This window comes from Struthio camelus, chromosome 11, assembly GCF_040807025.1.
Source record: "Struthio camelus isolate bStrCam1 chromosome 11, bStrCam1.hap1, whole genome shotgun sequence".
Classification (NCBI taxonomy): Eukaryota; Metazoa; Chordata; class Aves; order Struthioniformes; family Struthionidae; genus Struthio; species Struthio camelus.
This window is the reverse complement of record NC_090952.1, coordinates 26,675,100-26,698,708: the sequence shown is the minus strand read 5'-3', so window position 1 is coordinate 26,698,708 and position 23,609 is coordinate 26,675,100. Positions and strand designations below refer to the sequence as shown.

Here is a 23,609-nt window from a genome sequence, read left to right as displayed (position 1 = left end):
ATGATGGTATCACATCTGAGAGCACCAAGATTTTAGGAGAGAGTGTTACCAATATTTTACTGTCATTTCTTGGATTATTTTTTTTTGGTAAAATGTGAGCTAGTATTTTGTTCTAGAGGAAACAGAAACACAAGGAAAGAAGTAATTCAGGAAGAGCCACTTCTGAACTGCAGTTGTGAGGGTATAACTTAAGGTATCTTACAGAAGTGGCTCTAGAAACTGTGGGCTCCATGGTAAAATGGTATGGTGAATGGAACGGTAAAAATCTTCACATTCGGATTTGCTCATGCAGAGTACAGCCTCAATGCCCCATGCGTGCAGAGGGTTTTAAAAACTATCTGGTTTCCTGGACAGCTCTGCATAATAAATACTTGTGACCTATCGAAGTTGGCTAACAGGCAAAAGCTAAAGACTATCTGCATTGCTCTTTTCAAATGAGCAGCCATGTGTCTATTTGGAAATCTTCCTGCTCTGTCTCAATAGCTATTTGTCATGTTTCTTTAATGCCACAGCTGTTTGGTTATGCCAGGTCATCTGCTTTTATTAGTCCTTTTCCCACCGCCCAGTGAAACTCATACCAGCCGTGAAAAGATCTGTGTCCAAAAATAGCACTTCTCTTCATCCCTCTCTTTCAGCAGCCCTGGATACTTCAGTATTTTTCTTCTTTTCTGCACTTCAGTTTTGCTGACTACCTGCTCTACCATGAAGGCTGGAATAGCAGCCTTTGTAGCAGGGCTCCTCGGCGGGACGGGCATTCTGCTGTTTCTCATCGCTTTCGGGACAGACTATTGGCTTCTAGCTACAGAGACGTGCGGAGTCTTTGAGCACAGAAATAATACTCTGCAGACTGGAGAGGTAAAAACTGGCATCTTGTGTTACTTTGGAAGAGAAAGAGTTAACTTATTTAAGTAATATGCTATGAAAATGCTTAAAAACAACACAACAACTTTAAATTTGGGCCCTGGCAGTTTTAAATCTGTGATAATATTTGTGCATATTGAATGTGACCCATTAATGTAAAAACTCAGCCCGAGCTAACTTTGTAATCGGAACCAGCATTTTCACAGTATCTAGCACTCTGACTGAAGTAATGTCTAGGAAACCATCAAAATCAGCACTTCTGTATTCTGGCAGATATTAATGCTAGGGAATGAAAAACAAAAATGTAATAGCTTTACTTGTTGACAGCATTTGCCTCTAAAAACAAAAGATTTCTCCTGATATCTGCCATTAAACTATTTTTCCCTCTGTAGTTTCTTCATTTAAAAATAGTTCGTCTTTTAAAGTGTAGAACTTGGCAATCAGTTAAATCTCAAGTGATATGACTACAGTGCAGATAGATAGAAAACAAAAGTGAACTTCAAATGCATAAAAGAGAGTAGATGAGAATTCCTTTCCATCTAACATGAAAAGATCTATATATTCTAAAATTAAGTTTAATATAGGATTTTAGTTAGCAGGAAATGTAATTTTCGAGACAGCTTTGTGACGTTTCCTGTAGTTACAACTAATATTTTATCGCTAGCTTCTAATATTGCTTACTTATAGACCCTTTTAGAAAGCTTGATTTTAGCTGAACTTGCTACCGTCTAACTGATCAATGAAACAACAGCCAGATCAGTCCCCTGCACCTCCTGCTCTCCAAAAATAGTTTTGTGCCAATCAACGTGTGGTTTCAATTAAAAAATGACAGCAAGGTCCTTGTTCTATGCAGTCTTTTTTGTTATTTCCAAGTTCAGTCAAGTTAGGTTTGACTTTTTTCCTGGTGTAGTGAGCCACATTTGGTAAGGGCTGGGATGCCGGTGTGAAGTATTCTCTTTAGTTTCAGGAGCTCATAATCAAATGTAGGACACTGTTTGCTGAAACCATGTTTCCAAATTGCTTTCTCTACTGAAAAAAATTATGAGCCAACGACCACCTAGCAGAAGACATTGTCTTTACTGTACAAAGCAGAACAGTAAAGCCCCGACGGTGGCAGAGCATAATGGACAGAGCAGTGCAACTCTGTTCTTGTGCGCTTAGGAAATGACAACATTAATTGTTTCAAATTTTTGTTTGTACTATTATCTTTTAAAGTGGAGAGACTGGAGATGTTGCACTGCACAAAATAAACATCTCAGGCTTTTAAGATGTGTTCTTGGCATAATGTTAGCTTACCTATTGCTAAGGCAGAATGACTTCAAAAGCGCCAGACAGAACTAGGAACAGCTTTTATTCTTTCCTCTGAGTTATTTTATTTCTAATGCAGACGCTTGAATTGTTGTTGCCAGTTCTGTACGACAGGCTGTGTTTTTACCTTCTCCAGGCTTTCTTAAACAGGCAAAGTTTGTCCCTTGCAGATAATAATGATGATCTTGAATTTCTGCCAAACTGTGGCTAAATATGCCATAGGGGCGCTGTCAGCAGACATCCATCTAATGACGTACCATTGTCATAGTTTGTATTTTGTCCTGAAAGTAAAAAGGAGAATCAGGTCAGCGCTCCAGAAGCTATCATAACTTGATGCATGAAGACTCCAAGGCCAGAGAAGTATCATCTAATACCTCCCTGTTGAGTCCCAGCTCCTTTCTTCACTTCACAGCTGCAGGGTCTAATCCTGTAAGGAGTTTCTCTGTCCTCCACAGTGCGATTTTTTTGACAGTCATGTCTCCTTTATGAAACTGTATGTGACAAAGATAAAATTGTTTTTAGGTATAGCTTTAATAATTTTTTTGTAACTAATCCAGGACTTACATTGCAATATTCTGCCTTCTGGAAAGACCTAAACCTTGCTTTTGGCAGTCTGGTCTGGGTTGAAGCAAACTGGCCACAAGAGGAATATTTGTCAGTGTTCTTAGCCTTGTTCATGAGAAAACTGTTGCATACAAAGAGTAATTTCTGTCTCACATAAACTTCTGCAGGGCTAGACAAATGGAGAGAAAGAAGAAAAACTTTGGGCCAATGTTTAGAAGAGGCCCAGCAGGAGTTTTAGAGCTGGGTTGTCTTCTGGGGATTAAGCAAGACCACACATGGCTCCTGCAGGGTATAAACAGAAGGAAGGACATCAGCATTGTTGCTTGAGTCACCCCTAAAATTATTGATGCCATTCAGTGCAAGAAGCTAAAACATTGCTCTGTTCCGTAATTTTAACAAAGAAGCCCAGCAAAACAGCCATCTCTGTGCCCCCCAACAGCTCCCCCCCGAGCAAATAAGGCAACCAACAACCCGCTAAGCCAAAGACCCGTTCCACGCGTGCAGCGATCGCCCCCTTATCAGCCCGGCTTTTGTTCTCCTGTAGGCTGAAACGCTGACCGAGGTCAGAAAGGAGATCCTCACTTTCCATCATGAGGGCTTCTTCTGGCGGTGCTGGTTCTTCGGTGAGGGCGACGTGGGGACCATCTGGAGCTTCTGGTACAGTGAGTACTGCCGGCCAGCCGGCGTTGCTGTTAATTCCCCTGAGCACACTGCTCTTGTAGGTTCATGTCAGCACTGCCATTGCAAACCTCTGATTCCGTCCCATCGTATTTTTAGAGTTCAGTCATAACCTGAATAGCAAGCAAGTAAAACGAGGGCTTCCATAGATGAGGATAAAGTTGTCTATACGTTTCTTTCTTTCTTTTTTTTTTTTTAATTCTCATTATCTCTCAATCAAAAGCAAACCTGGGTCACTTTTTTTGTGCTCCTTTTTTTTTTTTTTATTTGGATTTTGTTCTGCGGGAGTTGTTCACAATCGCGCAGGAACCACTTGCTGCCTGTTGAAATATCACCTACAAAGTCTCGTGGGATGATAACTTCCACCAGCAAGGATAACTCTCCCCCGTAATCTCTGTGTGATTGAGCTCAGCTGAAAGACTGCTAAATTTGAGACCGTGACTTTCTTGGCCCTTAACATTGCTTTTTTTATGAGTATTTTCAGCCAGCAGGGCATTGTGTGCTCCCACCTCTCATTGACTTCAGCAGGGCTAAGGCAAAGTGCGCGTGGGTGCAATCTCCCTTGGTGCTCAGGAATTCCTCTATAGAGAACAATACCCAAAAGCGTTTACGTTTTTAGGCGCCCAAGACCTTTTTTTGGCCTGATTTGTTTTTTAAGGTAGTTGAAATTACACGTGTGATGATTTCACTGTGAACAAACAGAGAGTGGTGAAAAAAATCATTTTCTTCTGAAAGCACATTCACTTCCTCAAGAATTGAAGGAAAAGATGAAATGTGTTCTGAGATACGAGCTGGTGCTGACTGGTGGCCCATGTGCAACCAAGTGTGGGGTCTTGGCCTAGTGAATCGGGTGCTCACACCAGAAAGAGCAACCAAACGAAACCACCATGCAACACGCACCGCCTGGCAGCAGTTTCCACTGGCAGCTGACTGCCCTGGCTTAACGCACTGTGAATAATTAGAGGACAGCATCTCCCTGGGGTGTTACAACCTTAGAGAAGTATCAGGGGAAAAAAAAAATCTTTAAAATAAGGTCTGCAAAGGTCTTCAGCACTGCATAAGCCTTGACCTCCAGAGGGCCTCCAGCAATGCAATTAGCAGTCGCTCACAGCCCTGCATCATTAAACAGTGCTCGCTCCGGCCGTCATGGGCCTTGCAGTTCTTGCCGGATGCTGTTTTCGGTGACATCGTTCCTTTCAAGGACGAGTCTGCAGGAGGTGGGCTCCTGGAGACACGTCAGCAGGAGCCCTAGTCTTCCCATGTGGTGGGGTTTCACTGTGCTCGGGCTGCTTTGGTTGTCCAAGAGACGCAGGCAGGGCTGTGGAGAAGCATGATTGCGTGGGACATTTGTATGAAAATAAGGCAGGTTCCCACAGTAAATTCACTCCACAGTCATTAAAATTTCAGATAACTTCACTGTTCCTCAGCCTCTGACCTCTGTTCCCTGTAAAATCTTTTAGGAACAGTTCTTGTCATTGTTCAATAGAAAAACTGGAGTTTTTCATACAGAAATTTTTTGTTAAAAAAAAAAAAAGAAAGAAAGAAAGGCTCGAGAGAGGGAATTTACCATCTAATTACATTATATGGAAATACATTATATAATATAATGTTACCTGAAGTAAAATGACTCCTTTTGATAACAGGCAAATTTGTATTACTTCTTTAGGTATTTATTATAATAGGATTGATCATGGCAAATTAATTTGCTGCTCTCATGGATGTAATAATTAATTCAATAGGTATTCCATAGTCAATTTAGCATGAACTAATGTCCACCTATTACAGAGCGTTCCTTTGAGCTGGGGAACATATTTGAATAAGTGGCCAACCATTAATTAATTCATTTAACATTCATTCTATTACCGTTAATCATGATAAGCCTCAGTGGTATTAATATTGATGGGGCACTTCCTTTCTAATTGTGCTTCCCATTCTCACAAACTGGAGATCTCGTAAGGTAGCTTGTTCCAGAACCCAAATATCTTAGCCCTTCCCAGGAAGTTTAACAAATTTTCCAGAGGAAAATAGCAATGGGAATATACACATTAATTTGAGCTACTCCATTTTTCATGTTTTAGATCTGCCTCAAACTCAGGTTATGAAGATACAGCACCGTATGGGTAGCATTCTCGGATCCTGTTGTATTTCCCCTTTCTCATCACTCCTCCGTCTTTTCTTTTAAACCATGATTTACTCACCTTGTACTTTACTCTCCAGCCTTCTGACTAGAGCCATTATTTGGTAGGTTTTTGCAGAACAGGACATTTGTTATCTGAATAGTATGGGTATGATTTTGCATAAAATAAGAGCATCCCTTTTTTTGTGTTTTTATTCTTCTTCAGCTAGCCAAGCACATCCCAAGCACTGCATGCATGGCTACCTGTTTCCCATGCCCATTGCTCTTGGACCTTTTCCACATCCTTCCTATGATTCAACTGCAGGTAGGTTCCTTGTTCCCCAACAGCTCCTTTTCCAAAAAATCAGTGTATGTCAGTGGTTCTCTTATTGCAAATGTGTGTGGGGAAGAACGTATTCGCCTTTCTATAGTCTGTGTAAGAGTTTGCCACAAGCTACTTAGTACTCTGACTTAAGGGCACTCAGTGGCTGTTCACCAGCTACTTCCATTGGCCACAGCTAAGGCAAGAGGAGCGGCTAGATCTATGACCGTGACGAAAGCAGCCAGCAGAGCTGTGGCAGCCATAAATTGTACCTGCTCATAAGACAGTGAAACCCTGCAGGCACCTTCTAGTGGAGCACAGCTGCTCACCAGCCTTTATTTTGGGGAAGAAGAGGAAAGTGTGACCAAGGCTTTTGGACAGCTCATTTACGAGGCAATCTTGCTTTGTACGACTGTCCCAAATGGCTGTGACTGATGTGCTCCTACGTCTTCTGTCCTCCAGTCCAAGATGTGCTGTGCTGTGAGCAGTGCAACTTCCTTTAGGTTACCACAGTAGCTACTCCTGAGGGTGAGGGACCATGCTAAATCCATCTTCTCCTCTCCCCCCCTCACTCACCAAGGCAAGGGGCTCCTGCTCTGTGACCAAAGCCAGAACCTGAGCATGGCCAAGTGGGGAGGCAATGGAAAATACTGCTCCTGGGCTGGGCTTGAGGCAACCCAGCACTGACTCACTTCCAGTGTCTGGCTTCCTGGGAGAGCCCTAGTGCTGATTTCTTACAAGGTGAGATAAATAATCACTGAAAAATCAGCTCAACTCCAAGTTCTTAGAAGACCCGCACAAGTGAGTGACTTATTTTTCATGCACCAAGTACAGCACGGTTGGAGAGCTTTCCTTTCAACTGGTTCCCTTTTTATTTATGTTTCTCTGTATTTTCAGAGTTCTTTAATGAATCAGCTGCTGTTAGGAATTTTAATTTGCTAAATTGGTGGCAGCAGCTAGAATTAATTCAATGATCTTTTTTGAAATGAATTGATTTCTTTAAAGAGTGTGCATCACTCTGCGTTGCCTCTGGGGATCTGGGGCAGGCATGCTGCACAAACAAACATCTTGACCTTTTCCTTAGCCTTTAGCGGTACCTTTTTTATTTTATTTTTTTTTATGAGGAATTAATTAAAAAAAATATTTGTCAGTAGGAGCATTTGAGGGAGAGCAGCTATTTCTTTTGCTCTGCTGTGTAAGATTCCTGCCTCAGGGAACACGCTGCAATATAAAATGGATACGAGAAACTTGTCAACGGTAAAAAGAGTAGCCCATTTCGGGCTTTGCATAACAAACATCCAGGTTAAGCATGGGGATTTTTTTTTTTTGCTTGTGAGAGACCGCCATGACATCTAGTTTCTAAACGATCTTGCTAATAAACCCACTAATTTTTCGGTACTAAATAAAGGGCCCTTGAGCCATCTGTCCCCGTCTGTCAGCCCTGCCACGAAACCCCTCTGCAGTGGCCTCTCAGAAATCCCTCTGCCACCGGCTGCAGCAAGATCATCCGAAGAGGGTTAAAGCGTCATTTCTGAGCCGGGGCGGCACAGACAGAGCTTCCCCATGCGCCTTGCTTTCTTAATTTAAACCACTCGATACTTGCGTGTAAATTATGACAGAACAGGAGGCAGTCCAAGAAGAGGGGGTCCTCCAGCCCTTGCCTCTTCCGGAGTTAATTCTGCCTTCTCTGCAGCCTCGTAAGCTCCCCGAGAGAAACGAGTGATGTGAGGTTAAACGTGGAAATGGATTCTGTGGTTTTGGAGAGTTGAAGACACTTATCTTTTCCTAAGTGGCTCTCCTGACAAAATGGTTTAAAATGAGCAAAATGTATCTTCTCTGTATCATTTTTCCGTTCAAGTATGAATCATTTCAGAATGACCTGTTGCTCCTGCTCAGCTCCAATTTTGTGACTATTGCTTCTGAAAAGTGATAGGTAGAGCGAGAGGCGATGGTCTGAGCGGATCGGAGACATCAGGGGAATCGGGAGCAGGTCGTCAGAGGGTTCTCACTTGTGGATCACTGCCTTTGGCCAAGCTTTAGGATACTGCCTGGAAGAGGTTATTATTTCATTGTTGCTCAGGCTGGAGTTACATGCATCAGTCTCACGCAGCCATCTGAAACCTGATCAGATCACGAGGGATCCTTCTGCTTTCCCATCACTGTATTCTTCTCGCCTGTGCAGTGTACAGAGGCTTCTGGACGGCGTTCATCACCGTGGCCGTGGCTGCCAGCCTGGTGGGAGGGTTCCTGCTGGTGTGCGGCGTGCCCTTTGTCAACCCGCGGTTCTACAAAGTCGGGGGCGGATTCCTCCTCGCCGCTGGTAAGCTGCCAAGTCCCGGTAACTGGATATCGCGCCCCTGGGATGCGGAGCCCGCGTCCCCCTTTGTGCACGCGCACGGGTGTGCAGGCGTGTGAAGGGGAGGCACGCGGATGATGAGGCGCTCCTGGAGAAAGCGTGGAGCACCGACGAGGAGCGCTGACTCTGAATAAATGATTTCCCCCCCTTCCCCAACTGGGAATAAGCTGCTATGCTCCATCAAGACTTAGCAAGGTATTCCTTAGTTCTAGAGAGCCTGGGGCTTGGGAAATATGCTTTTTCTTTTTCTACTGCCAACTTCTGACCCTCCTATGCAACCCAGAGGTGCAGAGCTCTGTATCTCGGCGGAGTCTATGGGCGCAACAAGCCTGGGCTCCGCTCCGCTCCTGTAAGTAGTCTTCGTGTTTGGACCTCTCCCGTATTTGTTCCTAACATCTGGCAGAGCTGAGAACTCAGTGGAAGGAATCCCCAATGATTTAAAACTGGAGGACACATTTAATAAAATCTGAAAAGATAAAGCGCTATCAAAGCAGGAAAATGAATGAAAAATAGGCATGTATTCATTATTCCCGCTAACCTTACAAGTTATTCCACTGAATCATCACCAATTTCTATAACTTGGGCTTTTTCCTTTCCTCTTTTTGAGAATGGATAACTGGCTTAACTGTAAGTTGATTTATAATTGTGACTCAAACTTGGAAAAACATCTTTATCGCAATCTAAGCAGTTAAAGGTTGAAGCTCAGATGAGCCATGCCAAATGAAGACCTTCATAACGAAGTCAGGCCTTTCCCTGAAACAATTATAGTTAATTGGGGACCCTGCACCAGGTCCTGCTTTCTCAAACACAGCAGGAATCGAACAAGATCCAATGTTTTTGCTGCCAGTTTTGGCTTTTAGTATGCCTCAATTTTTTCTGCTGAAAACATTCATGAAAATATTTAACAAGAGAGGTCTGAAAATTGACCCTGGAAGAACTCCTTTTCAGCTCCTTTCAAGCTCGTCATGCCCTTACATTATTACCTTTTGCTATTTTCCCCATTATTTGGCTCCCTACCCATTTTATAGCTGCTTTCCTAATCTCTCTCTCCTCCAGATGTAGTAATAATTAACCACGTGACACCAGCTGTGCTGCTTGTTCAAATGAAGCTAGATGACATCTATCTATTTGTCTAAAAAATCTCGAAGACACTAAATCAATGTGGCCCTACCTGTCTCTGCTAATTCACTTTGCATTTTGTCCAATTTTCCATTTGCCTCCAGGTCTTTAGATATTGAAATAATGGCTAGCAAGCCTGGGGATATCTGCTTGTCTCTCTCATATATAATTTAATAAATGATAGCCTGAGCTTAATTTTTCTAAAGGTAAATTTTATATGGTTTTACCCATATGAATTTAATTTGCGAATGCAAGAAATCTTCCTACAAAACCCCTATTAGGTACTCCAATGCCTTCTAGTGAGTAGCATTGGCAGTTTGACATGTATGTGAATTAGCCATCTCTTGTTGTGAAGCTGGGGCCAAGTATTTGATTGCTCTTGGACTTGACACTTTGTGGTTACCCCAGTTAAAGCACTACTTCTTCAAAATATTAAACTTTCTGCCAAAATGGAAAAATTAAGAATTCTCCATGCTGGCACTGGCCAGATTTTTAAGAAAATTTGAAGTGCAGTATCACACAGAAAAGGAAGTATAATAACATTGAATCACCGTATTCCATTTTTTCATTGTTTTTGCACTTTGTTTGACTACTTTCTGATTAAAAGACTGGGACATCAAGTTTGACATTTTTTAAAAGAGCTGGTTATGCATCACATAAACCTCTTGGCATTAGACAAAAATGCTGTTGTTGAAGCAGACTTTGTGTTAATGCAGTTTCAATCTGAACAGCAATCACTGTTATTAACTACCATTAGGAGGAATAAGTTCAGCTGAAAGAAACTTACTGCTATATTTTCAATTTAAAAGAAGCTAAAAGAATGCAATGTTATTTCGGCATTTTCAGTAAGTTCACTTAGAGTCTCAATTGATCTTTTTTTGATCTTTTCTTTTTTTTTTTTTTTTGGATCCCAGATTCAAACGTCAGCATCCTGCTGGCAACTGACTTCCTGCTATATTTAGGATGCATCCCTCCACGGTTATTTTCTTGCCATCCCTTATAAAGATTTTTTGCATAATTGTACTAAGCAGTGGGAACAATAGGTTTAATACAGCTTCAACTCCCTAGCCATTGCTTTCCTTTGGATAGCAGGATGTGGAGTGATGATACAGGAGAAAGCGCACATTGTCTTCTAATCATGGCCCATAGGTCAGTGTTAATTAACCTCCTTTACAGAAATGATCTCTCCTTGAGGAAGTGTGAAAACACTGGCACTTTGCAGAGCAGGAATGTAGTCTAGCAATTAGATGGTGAGATTAGGCACCAAGACTGCCAGAGTCTCCTGCCACCGACTGTTGAGGTGCCCCAAAATATAGCGTTATTCTGTCCTTAACTTCCCTGCCCATCCTTTTACCCTTGAGCTGATCTTCTTGGGGAGCGAAGGAGAGGGCGATAACGCCATCGGGCAGGAGGGACGGCAGATGCAGCTGGGGCTGCGAGGGGCAGACGAGCCAGCCCCTTTCTGCAGCAGCCCTCGCTGAGGCTGCCTTAAAACTATCACGAGATTAGAGCCGTATCATTATAAAGCAACGAGACATTTGCCACTGAAAGGCTCTAAAGATATTCTGGGTGTAAATATGCTCCCACGCACATTTATGGTTCACCAGATGCTACAGAATTTCTTTTGGAAAGCTGGTCGCTCACCTTGCATGCAGATTATTGATCTATTTGGACTTAGAGCAGTGAGGTGCGTACTTCAGTCTTCTGACATAGTCATACCTAGTCACACATAGACATGCTTTCAAGTCTCCTGATAGTACAGCTAATAAAACTGCTATCACTTGCAGAACTGAACAGTTTCCTTTAAAACTTGTATTACTGTATGGAGCCACTGACCAGCACATTTTCCTCAAGGGCAGCACTGGCAGCAGAGGTGGGCTCCCAGCTCTAAATTATTTCTAGGACTGTAGTGTGTCCCTCCATTTTAGGGGGGGGTTCAGTGTGTTAGGGTGAAGTTTTTATCACTCAGTCAGATTCCTTTGGGTTCTCTTTCCAAGATGTGCTTTGTTTGCTGTACTTGCAAAAGGACAAATCCGATAGTCTGCCAGCTACCGTAACAAATGTAGCGCCCGGTGGGTGGTATTTCTAAGAGGTCTTTCCAAAAAAACGAGCCACTTCTCTTGGTTTTCTCTGTTGGGTGACTCGGGAAACACAGCCGGATCCCACCCAACATTTACTGCTTGTTGCATTTGCACATCTATTTCACCAACCAAGCCTTTGTCCTTGCCAAGCTGCTTCCAAAAGTGATGGAAATGCATGAGCAAATAATGAGCCCGTCGCTTTCTTTTCTAGCTTTTGACATCTTAGACTTGGCTTCAGTGCTTCCAAAGGCAAGAAAGATACTATCTGGTGACTAGTTTTAACTTGTTTCAATGGGTAGATGACAATATGATTAATTACAATTGCAATGACACCAAGAGGGTGGGTGAACACTGTATCTTCTGGAAACTGTTTAAATTCTTAAGATGAATCCACTTTGCTGTACTTGTGCTTCTCAATTTTCATTTCCTTTGGGCATTTTAGCAACCAGGTTTAAAAGTAAGAATATGCTTCCTCCAGAGCTAGGGGACTTACTGAGCCTGCAGTGCTACTGTAATAAGTTTTGGATCCGCTGCAAAGCGGTGGGTTTAAGAAGAAATGACCTGAGATCAACCTGACAGCTTGGAGAAGAGTGAGAAAGGTGTTTTGGATAAAACATACAAACAAATGATGAACATGTAGGGAGTCTGCAGTAAGACTATTTGTCGTGGGTAATGTTGAGCAACAGAAGCGAGAGTTCATTACCAGCTCTCCTTATACTAGAGAGCACATGTACACGACTAAACATATAGTCTATATTTCTCCCAGCCACTGTGATCTCAATACTCTTTTTACAACATACCCAATTGTGTGGTACACACAAGTGCGCTCCCATTTTTACACAGCTGCCCCTTGGATCAGACTACTATGACAGAGGAACATTTCCAGTGAGCAAGAGGCAACAGCAAACCACTCCTGTGCTTCAGGAGAAGTGTAATGGTCCTGTGAGAGGAATACTGTGAACGTGTGTGCTTAGATCAGTCTGTTCTTCAATGCTAGCTGATTGCAATATTTAAAAAAAAAAGAAAGTGCCTCTTTGACAGTCTTACAGCTGGAAACTGCTGAATTTTATGCTCAGGTTCCTCTTCTCAAATCAAGAGTACTCCAGGTTGCCACTTCTCGGGCTTTTCACGTGCAGCGAAAGCTAACATTTCCGGAAAGGCTGCTGAAGGTCAGCGTTCCGTTTTCTTATTATTAACATCTTTAAGAGGCAACTAGTGAGAAAGGCAAACGGGTCGCTAACATAGTCAAAGTTCGTTTTTCTTGTAATTAGCAGATTATATGAAAGTTCAGTAGTTTCCACAGAATAACAGTTAAAGATTGAGTTCATTCACCTGTCCCTACAATTAACAGCTATAAAGGTGTCACAAGGATATAAAGAGAGAGAAAGGAAAAGATAGACTCCAATTTACTCACAATTAAGGTGCAACTCTCCTTTGGAAAGGGAAGAGTGAGCGCCAGGGGTTAGTTGTCTTGCAGTTAGCCCCTAGATGGTGTCAGCAATGTACGAAGGAGAAAGATTTAATACCCTACTTCAATTTTCTCGCAATTAGCCCCTCCCCAGAAGATGCCATTGACCTCATCAGCATTGAGCCTGAGTTTCACCGGCAATTTTTTTCCGTACCAGCCTAGTGAATAGAGGCAAAGAGGGACAGAGAGAGAAAGGAGGAGATCACTTTGCTCATTTTCTATCCAGCAGAAACCACAGAGCTGTTAGGAGGAACGTGGGGATTGTCTCGTTTGACAAGCCTGTCGCTCACGCTTACCAAAACCCAACGCGCGACAGCGGAGACAACACCGCTCTGCTCTCCAGGAGGACATTTCTGTCTGCCTTAGTAACCTCTCCATCTGCCAGCCTGTCTCCACACTTCTATTAGCAGAAAGCTCATCTGTAGCAAAACAATCTCTATATACTATCGTCGCTTCCTTAGAGTGACCCCAGAGTGGTTCCTCTGCTCAGCACAACACGTTTTCCTGTTCTTCTCTTCATCTAGAGCTGTGCAAGCGTTTTATGGCATTATAGTCACTGTGTAAATGTCAAGAGTCTAAATCTGATCAATTTTTATTCATCCCTGGTTTCTGCAGTTGAAATCTTGAGAGTGCAATGTCCCCGTGACCTTTCTGCTCCCTCCGCTAGCGTCTGGGGCAGGTGTGTTGACTCCGGTTTCGGTTCTCTCTCTCGGCTGTGCAAAAAAAATACAGGTTTTTTTCAGTTTGCTGACCAAAACAAGAAGAAATCTGTCTACGTATATAGAAAGCTATTTGGGGCTGGAATTAAACAAATATATCTTTCAGCTATTATTGAAGTAAAAAGCCCCCAAAAGCTGTAAAGTGAGGCTTATTTAAAGTGAAAGTTTATGAAAAATTCAAGATAAAATATAATTTGAAAATTAAAATGCCAAACACTTACTTTGGAAACAAGGAAGTGAAACATCCTGATAGTCTCGCTGCTAACAGATCATTTTTAGTGTCTAAAAGTACAAAAAGTTGTAGGCACATTTGTGAATACTTTCGGTTGCTCCAAGAAAGTATTTTTTGCTGAAAAAATTTTGCCCTCGAATTTTCAATCAGCTCTCCTTTCTGAACTTCCGTCTTTGTTTTTAAATTTCCTTTGTCCTTTTTACTTTCTTTTCCTCCTCGCTGAGAGTCTGTAGGGACTCCTCTTACTCAGCTGTAGGTTTTCCAGAGAAGAATTTACTTACCTTACATTTTTTTGGTCATTTTTCACAGAGTGTTAAAGCATTCTTAATTTAGATTCTGTTGTTGTGGCTGTGCCATCACCTCCAGTACCTGTTTAATCATAAATCCTTCAATATTGAGATCTGGCACTATTCCTGGCGAGATCGAAGGGGCTGTTTCCCCGCTCGTTAGCACGCTGGCAACCTCGGTTTCCACCCCTCTCTTCGTGCACGTCTCCGGGCTCCTGCGCTAGCAGCCACTGCCGTTTACTCCCTTCACCTTGACAATTAAGAAGTGAGCAGATAGATAGATTTTACTCTGATTTCCTAAATAAGTGGGACTTAGTCAAGCTCAGTTGTCCCAGGACTAAATTATTTTCTACCAGCCTGTGATTTTCCCCGGCCCCATTATTTTTCCTGTGGGACGGCCCATTTCAGCCGAACTTTGCGGGAGACGGAGGTCTCAGAGATACTGAATTCCTGCAGCTGCCAAAATCGGCAGGTGGTTGAGGCCAGACCCCAGTCGGTGGCGTGGCTGGAGCTCGAGCGGTCTGTCTTTTGGCTTGGTGCTGGTTCAGACGGCACGCTCAGGTCTGGGGAAGAGCTGCTCTCCAAAGATGTAAGTAGAGGACTGGGAGGTTTGGTGAACCTGAGGGAGAAGGCAAACAGGTGGCGTCCAGCATGGGCAGGGTCATCGGAGACACCCAGGGGAGCAGGAGTTGTTGCAAATAGGCCTTGTAAGGATGTAAGACACAAATAAATAGGAAAGCAGGCTTCAATAGTTCCCCTACGCACAAAAAACCCCCCCTTGTTTTTATAAAGAAAAGCAGATGCAAGAAAACTTTAGAAAATAATATATTGTACCCCTGTCCTCTGTCCCTCAGGGACTACTTTTTTATTTCTATCTGTTACAGTAGGTATTATAAGTTAATGAAATATAAATTGATCTCTAAAAGAGCACTTTCCAAGGTTCAGCTGCTATCTAATTTAATTTAATTTTAAATTACATCAGTAATAAAGACTTAATTGCCTTCTTATCAATATATTGTATTTTGTAAAGAACATGTGACTGTTAAATATTCAATCATTTTCTTATAGTAGACTAATTGATATTTTAAGCATACAACTATCATATTAAGTGTAAAATATTTATTTGTGCACTTAATTCCAAGTGGTATCAAAATCTCAATGGGCATGCAAATGTTATGACAGCTGGTATGTAACTCCTAGCCTGCCTTTTCAGTAAACATAAGGACTTTTCTATGTAAGGGGGGATGATATGAAATAACAGAGTGTTGGGTTGTAAAGTATATTTGTATGGTTGCACAAATTTGAGTTCAAGACCTAGGATATAGAAGACGCTTTAATAAACATGACGGCTCAGGCTAGGGAGCTTCAACTTTTTTTCAACATAAAAGGAGGAAGAATTGAAGAATATTTTGAAACCTGTATGCCTTCATATAAATCTCATTTTAGGCTACAAGATGTGAAGCAGAGGTTTCTAACAATAGATTTGCTTATGTGCTTCAAAAACATAGTTAAGCCCTGCCATGTTTTCTCTGACCTGAGTTTCAGGAACTGCCATTGCTAAGCAGATATGTCAATGTCAAACTTTACTTGCTTGCCCTGCTTAGCATGGAAGCTGAGTTTTTGTAGTTTATAAACTGCCAGGAAGAATAATTAAATATAGTACCAGCTACCTTTCATTAAAAAACTGCAAAAGAAGAAATTAAATGCAGCAGAAGCCATAACACCCCGACAGAACTATATAGTAACTTATCGATTAAATTAATTTTGAGCTGTTCACTTCCAGTGTAAAAATATTATCTATGATACTGTGTTTCTTTCATATATGTATACATATGTATGTGTGTATATATGTGTTATATAGTTAATTTTTAAATATAGTAAGGTTCTATTTGTGAAGTAGCAACATCAAACATCACTGAAGTAATTTCAGATCTGTCACCACACCATCACTATTTAGTTTTAATATATGTTGACTTTTAAATGTGCTGTATATATTCTTAAATGTGACACAGCAAATAATATTGGGACCACACTAGTTTTTGTCACCTGTTTCATACAGGGGAGCTAGACCTGCACACTCTTATCCTCATCATTTTGAATTATGGGGAAAGAAGGTTCCTGTTCAGATTACCCAAGTCCATAAATCCATTCTGGGCAGGATGAGGTCTGGGAGCTGTGTGTTCTCCATGTGGTTTTCAGATGCAACTGAACTCTCCTTGTAAGGGCTGACCTCATGAAGTCTTCTACATGTATGAATATGGAAATACGAGACCGATAGGTCTCCTGAGATCTGCTATTTGGGTCACAAGCAACTTGCAAGACCTCACCTGCCCTAAACGAGATCTTGACCTTGAACTCGCTGCTCAGAGTTGAGCACGGCCTCTGCCGTTCTCCCGTGTGGGTGCAGAGGAGGGTGAATAGAGTATCACTTGCCAGTGTTGTGCCACAAAAAGACTTTCTAGCCTCATGATATAAGCTGTTTATTACTTTATTATTAAATAGCTGATCTGAGATTAACACATCATGGCTATATGCCTGTTCCACTTTGTTATTTCTCCATGAAATAGGATCATCTGTACTCCCTACCACGTGTTTTAGTACTTGGTTGCAATGCTGGGTTTAAGGAAGAGTAACACAAGATGCGAAGGGAAACTCCTGAGGGCTGCAGCGGCGCTTCGGTGTCTGCTGTGAATTCTGCTTGGCCGGCTGCAGCTCCAGTGCAGAGCAGTTTCCATGCCAAATAAAGCTTGCCACCAGCAGAACAAATCCCCATATCTTTGAATTTCTGGTGGAAATTGGGTCTGACAGGACTTGGAATAGTAGATTTTTCCTCTTGGTAAAGGAAAAAGTAATTCTTAGTCTCTCATTGTAACTCATGTTAGGAAAAAAAAAAAAAAAGCCAACCTGTCTCTAACATGGGAATCCAGAATCAGCCCCATGTGGATCCTACATTGTGAAGATAAGCCACGTTTCTGATCATTTCATCATTGCCATCTCCAGCTGTAGCTGTGCCCTCAGCAATGCTCTGGGCCTGGGAAGCCCAGCAGGCAGTCAGAAGGTGACATCAAGATGGCAAGAGCACGTGGCAGCACTTGTACACACTGACGGCTCAGAAGCAGATCATGTTAGCAGTGGATTTCTGCCACCCAGAGTGGGCTTGGTTTTCACGGGAATTTGAAGAACAATTTCGCGAATAATAATAATGCATCATTAAGCTCTAATGCAAGGGACCTGCAAGGACAGATGGAAATCCATCGTAGTCTTTTCTCAATTTGATTTCTATATTTCATGTACTGGTTACATTCTGAGAATAACTGGTCTTTGTCTCTCTTTCTAGGATGTTTGTTTCTCCTGCTCGTATTTCTGTTTGTGATGTGGAAGGAGTTTGCAGCTGATCTTCAGAAGTACGTTCTCCTGGAGAGAAGTGAAAAGTGCATGGACGATGTACCAGTACACGTGTATTACGGGTGGTCGTTCATGTTTGCGGCTGCTGGGGTGCCCTTGGTTTTACTGTCTGGACTTCTCTTCTATCTTGTTGGCAGAGACATTATGAAGTCCCTGGAGTAAGAGAAAGTTGCAATGCTGAGAAAGCCTCTGAGAGAATCAGTGGTGCTCCTTGTAATGAAATACACACAAGCTTTGAGGGCTAGATCCTTTTTGTAGCTATAACTGGCAGCATAGGTGCATGACTAAATTCACTGTTTAAACAGAGCTGGGCTGAAGCCCTGAACATACAGATCCTGACGTTTTGAAACCAGCCCTGACCTGAAAATCCAGCTTCAGAATTTTTACATTTTGGAGAAATTTGAACATATTTATGCATTTTGTAGCTAGCCTATCCCTATAATGGTAAAGGCCAAAGGCCCAGTATGGAAATACTGGTATTCAGACTTAGGCATCAGTTTTTAGGTCCATTTTCTCTGCAGTCCAAGGCACAGTCTTCACTGCACTATGCCAGCCGCTGCTGTTGGCCTGCTTGGGGCTGCATGCGTACTCAAGAGGCCTGGAATTTACACCGTTCCCAGCATTCTTGTTTCTTGTAAAAGGTAATCGAATCTGGCTGTGATGATGTACTCTACAATGTCTATTTCTGAAAAGCAATTAAGGATGATTTTTTTTCGCTAGCTCTAATTGACATCAAAGAACAACCGTTTTAATGACATGTCGGGAAATATGAGAAACGTTTTCTTTTTCATTAAAAGCCCTGATTCGGAAGATACAGATGTACCTGAGCCTAATTTTCAATACATGAATAAACCAGTTTCTATGGCATGAAACATAACATTTAATTAATTAACCTTTCTTTACCATGTTACTCTGCTCTCCATCTTTTCCGAGGAGTCAGTTTTCTGGTGATTCACAAACCAAAAACTGAAAGGTAGTCATCGTTGGGGAAAAGGGAATGGGAACAATAGTGATTTTTTATTTATTTTTTAATGGTAGAATCTATCAGCTAGCTCAGAATGGGACCCTATTGTAGTCTACAAACAGAAAAAGAGACGGTTCTAAAAAGACGGACTGTATATACTATTTAGATATTTCTAAATTCCTGCAGTTGCTCAGGTGCATGCTATTTGACAGACTACTGTGCTCCTATGAAGAGTAACGCATGTTAATTCTGTACAAAACTATTTAGGTACAAGGAGGTGAAGTAATTTATACTGTATACGTAGAGGTTTATAAAAATATTTGAGAAATGACAAGATTTGATCTTGTCATGTTTTCCAGGTTGGATCTTAGTGCTTTGAAGTAGTTTGTTGGGCTCTTGCTTGTTGAAATGATTTGCATAAATTTTAAATCAAACTTACTGAAAATATATGCTTTACTCGTGAACGTCATGGTTTGTGCTAAACATATATCTTCTAAGTTTTATGTCATACTATTGACTCAGTATAGTTAATTAATAATGTAATGTAAATCTCTTCTAGAAAGCAGTGAAAACCGTTGGCGGTATGAAAACGTTTGTTAATTCTATTCCTAAAATATTTTTCAAGCCTGGCATTTCTTTCCTTTTCGAGCTAGTTCTAATTATTCTTTTGCAAGATTCATGGCACACATAGAGTGAGAAACTGTAATTCTCACATGTAAAGATTACTTCTTTCATAAAGCTTGGTCAGCAGTTCTTAAGTAAAATTCAGAGTGATTTCCATTAATGGAAATTCTGTTTGCATAGAATTGGTATACATACTTAAAAATCATGTTATTTTTTTCTTTTTCCCAGTGAATAGGTGATTCATGGCATTTATAAATTCATCTATATTTCAATGTTTTATTTGGTAATTTTAAAGTGCTTTTTTTCATGGTCTCTCCTTGCTTTATGTCTGTGCCCCATCAGTTCTTTAAGTGCTAATTTCTTACTATAAATTGCTTTTGAATAATTTTTGTCATTTAATTATCTATTCAGCGTGGAGATGAACGCTTATGGTCACAAAGAATAAAAGTATATAATCCAGGAGCAGAAGAGGTCAAGATTTACAGTCACTTGCCTTTCACTGATCCCATAAAACAATCCAAGCATGCAGAAATGATGATCCCATAAGAGACACCAGGGCAGAAGTATGAGAATGCAGCAAGAAATCCATCAGACTTATTGATATCTGTGAAACGAAGGATCCCTGAAGTTGTGAATATAGAAGTGAGTTTTATATTATAGAATGAAATATTTATTAACTTTCTCCATCTGTTCTTTAAAAAATTTAGTTTAATGTCATCAAGGCTTTTACGGCATGCGTTTAGCTTGATCATGCATTCACGCCTTCGGGAGTGAACCCTCCCTGGAGACTTGCTCATTCTGGATTAGCTCTAGAACGAGTGATCGTTTAAAACTCAATCACTCTTTCCAAAAAGGCATGACTTTGAATCATTCTTGAACAGTGAGCTTTTTAAACTCTGTTATTGAGTGTACTGTGATAATCCGCATCAATAAGGATATAGAAAATAAGATTATAGAGTAGAATAATTAAGTTAATTAGTACCTGTATTAAAATGCGGCATTTATAGTCAGAGTAAGTGTTAACCAAATGCATCATTTTGCTGGACTAGAAAAGTCTAGTTTCTTTAGTCTCAGATTTCTTACGGCCAAAGTAGCTTAAGCAGACAAATTTTTCTATAAGAATCATTGTTTCTGGAGGGGAAGTTTCAAAAATAAGCTGATGGATTCAATGGTATGGTTTGAAATTATGGAAACCACAGTCTCTCATCTGTTGAATGTGAAAGAGTTTGATGAAAGGCTATTATAGACCAGTGACAAGGCCCTAATTCGGATCCAAGTTTTGTCATTATAAATCATGAGTAATTCTAGTCACTGCAGTAGACTCTTATCACTGTTAAACATCTGTAAGTCAGATCAGAACAGGAACTAATACATTCAAAAATGCATAATTAAAACAGTGATTTCATATCATTCTGATGAATTTTAGTCAAGGATTTCTTCAAGGATGCTTTCCTCACATTAGCATTTGACGTTAGTAAGCAATGAATAATTCCATTTTTTCTTTCCAACATCTGGGACACTTCCTGCTTTATTTGCTACTTACTCAACAGCCTGCAGGAAATATTAATGATCTAGGGTGTCAAAATATAGGCGCTGCAAATCATAGTAAGGAAGCAGTGTTATACTGTAGAGGCTGCATGTCTTGAGATTAAGAGGCTTGATTTCGGTGAAAAAAGGTATTGATCAGTCTAAGAAAGGACTATTATCGATGGATGGAAAAAGCTACTTTGTGTCCCGAAGACACAAGAGCAGTTTCAGGGCAGGTCACCACCAGATTCACACCCTGAGGTCTGCGTCAGTCCACTGTTCACATTGCACAGCTGTGTACTGGGCCACGATGACCGCAATAGTGCTGTGAAGCCCAGGGAAGCCTCTCTGGTCAGAAGATGTCACCTGTGTCCGGGCCAAAAGCCATCTTGTTTCAGGGCACACTTTGCCCTGGGTTCCTATATCACCGTATACACACTTGAATGCAATAGCTCCATGTAGCAGCAGCTTGTGGGAGATTTGGGGAAGTCACCCAGAAATCAAGCCGTGCAACTGCTTCGTTCAGACGTTCCTTCGTATCAGCTTCTCCCAGTGGTGGCAGGGTGAACGATCAGAGTTTGTCTCCTTGGTCAGATCACTTTTTCTACTGGTGAGTCAGAAAACTAGCACCCAAGGACTCCCAGAGGCCTGGAGACCCGAGTGTCATGAAAGCAGCACTGCTGTGCTCAACTGCTGTCTCAAGAGGTCTGCAGCCTGGAGATTTTTCTCATTCTAGGTAAATCATATGGTAAAATGACACATTCAGTCACACCTATGAGCTCTTTGAAGGAACCTGCAGCAGAGACCTGGGCTGAGCAACAGAGGCAGAAGAACTTCCCCAGAAGGAGAGAAATTTTTTCCATACCAGTGTGAAGAAGTGGCCATTGCTGTTCAACATCCAGCCATGAGGAGGAAAACACTATTTACTATGGAAGAGAGCAGTTGTCTTCTTGAGCAAGCAGGTATAAACTTAGATAATTACCCATCAGCAAATCACCATTCTGGGCCTGAAAGTTCTAACTTACAGGACTTTCATGCTAAAATTTGAAAAGTTGCCAGGGAAGTGAAAGAATGCTAGAAATCACTGAAACATGTGAGGATCTGGACTTGGGAGATGCAGCTTCACTTAGCACTTGTGTGCCCATTTTAAACTTTTCCACCAGCACAGACTGAACTCATCATCCCAAGATGTGTCAGGCCTTAATGTCTAGCATGTCCAGCATAAACCTGTTTCCACCATTTATGGTGCCTCTTGCCTGATGACATCAGAGAGAAGCCGGAGCAGGGCTGCTCGCAAGAGGCTGAGCCAGGCATCGAGGTGGCCCCAGAGCGCAGTGCCCTCACCCAAAGGTGTGATCCCACCAGAGCTGACTGCAACGGCAGAGCTGGTGCTGGTGGTGGGGCCATTGATGCTCCCAGACATGGCAGGCGATGAGCAAGGGCCAGCCAGAGGTCTGGGCAGGAGACAGGGCTAGAGACAAGGTTACAGCGTGCTGGGGACAGGACTGAGGGCCCCGGGCTGGGCTGAAAGGAACGTGCAGGATGAGAGGAGAGCAGGCTCAGAGGAAGGTGGCAGCAGCCACAGATGTACATGCAAGAGGCTGAGGCTAGATTTCATGAGTGGCATAATTGTAAGTACAGCTTATGCCAGGAGTTGGTTTTGCTCTCCAGGAGTGATGGAGGTCGAGGAGGTTAAGGGAAAATTAACTAAAATTAGTCCCTGTTAGGCATATCAACCCCCACTCCCCAAAGCTTGCATGATTTCACCCAGCAAGATCTACAAAAAAACTTCCTATTTTTCTTAGAAGAATCTATTTTATCTGGACAGGTAATTTTTTCATCTTCTTTAAACCACACTTTTACCACCTTGATGGGCTCATTTACCTAAATGTGGATGTCTGCAGAGCCAGTACCCACTCCCAAGCTACTCCCCTGAGGCTTTCTTTACGGACTTGCCGGTCACTCAAGCTCAGGGTCCCGCTTGACCTCAGCAGCAAACATGGACTCCACTGGGCATGTGGATGAGACCTTTAATGGGGATGGCAATATTTCCCCCAAGTAACATGAACTAGCCCCAAAATGGCAGACTTAACCTTGTTCCTCCCTACTTCCTGCAGAAGACACCTGCAAATTCCTGGTTCTTCCTTCCAGCCTGGGAGCAGGAGACAAAATTGCCCACGTTTTGGAGGTCCATATTGGCCTCTCCATCGCCAGGCTCAAGTGAGATTGCCACCAGCGGGTATAGATCACCTTCCCAGGAACCAGTGGTGGCTCAGCTAAGTCTCTGCAGGAATGAAGGGCTGTCACAGGTAACGCGCTGTCCTACCAGGTACATTTACACGAGAACAAATTCTCCTTTACACCGCACAGGGTTGCCCCCACAGGACACCCTGGCAGCTGAAAAGAGCTACACCTGACAGATGCTTGCCACGTCGCTGAATTTTACTGCTGGAAGGCACACTAACATGATGGTGCTCGGGGCACGGGAGAAAGCCAGCAGGGTGCAACCGTTGAAGCAGCAGCATCCCTCTCCAAAATTATTGCATCTCGGTAACGTAGAGATGTCACCTTGGTGGAAAGATGCCAAACCATCCCTACTTGTATCGTCAAACTCAAAAGGATATAGAGGTGCTCAAGCTTTATCTCCGATCTCCAGATTTCCGTGGCAGGCGTCCCACGCGTTCCCGTGCAGCAGCCCGGCCCGCATACTGCTGAATCAGCGTGTTTTGCAGCGCACCGTGTCGGTCATCCGGAGTGGTCGCGGCGTTGGGAAGTGCTGACATGGTGCCAGGGAGCAGCCACCGAGCAGGTGGGAGCAGGCACAGATGCAGCAAATTAAAGCACAAACAAAATTAAAATGAATAAGTAAATAGAAACCAGCTCCATGCTTTCGGCACCAGGCTGTACATTATTCCAGGATTAAGTCGTATCAGCTAGAGTACATTTTACAAGAGTGCGCAGCGCCTCGATCCTATAAT

At 42.3% G+C, this 23,609-nt stretch overlaps 1 protein-coding gene and 1 long non-coding RNA gene across 2 annotated transcripts; one reads left to right on the top strand and one right to left on the bottom strand.

Moving 5' to 3' along the window:
* Positions 1–634: 634 nt before the first annotated feature.
* LOC104152345 (transmembrane protein 182) lies at positions 635–18,799 on the top strand. Its single transcript, XM_009687652.2, has 5 exons — positions 635–855; positions 3,278–3,395; positions 5,754–5,852; positions 8,032–8,169; positions 17,449–18,799. Exons 1-5 carry the CDS (start codon positions 703–705, stop codon positions 17,676–17,678), a joined length of 738 nt encoding a protein of 245 aa, XP_009685947.2. The 5' UTR covers positions 635–702; the 3' UTR covers positions 17,679–18,799.
* Positions 2,244–12,935, bottom strand: LOC138068735 (uncharacterized). The gene is made up of 3 exons (XR_011143468.1): positions 12,820–12,935; positions 2,544–2,660; positions 2,244–2,450 (listed from the first exon to the last, which is right to left on the bottom strand). It is a non-coding gene; the product is annotated as an uncharacterized lncRNA (long non-coding RNA).
* Positions 18,800–23,609: the final 4,810 nt, after the last annotated feature.

What these genes read in the sequence shown, in the direction of transcription:
- LOC104152345 (XM_009687652.2), top strand. Translation starts at nt 703, where the DNA reads ATGAAGGCTGGAATAGCAGCCTTTGTAGCAGGGCTCCTCGGCGGGACG. An exon ending in ATACTCTGCAGACTGGAGAG is followed by an intron (nt 856 to 3,277) that starts GTAAAAACTGGC and finishes GTTCTCCTGTAG; the next exon opens with GCTGAAACGCTGACCGAGGT. An exon ending in TTCCTATGATTCAACTGCAG is followed by an intron (nt 5,853 to 8,031) that starts GTAGGTTCCTTG and finishes TCGCCTGTGCAG; the next exon opens with TGTACAGAGGCTTCTGGACG.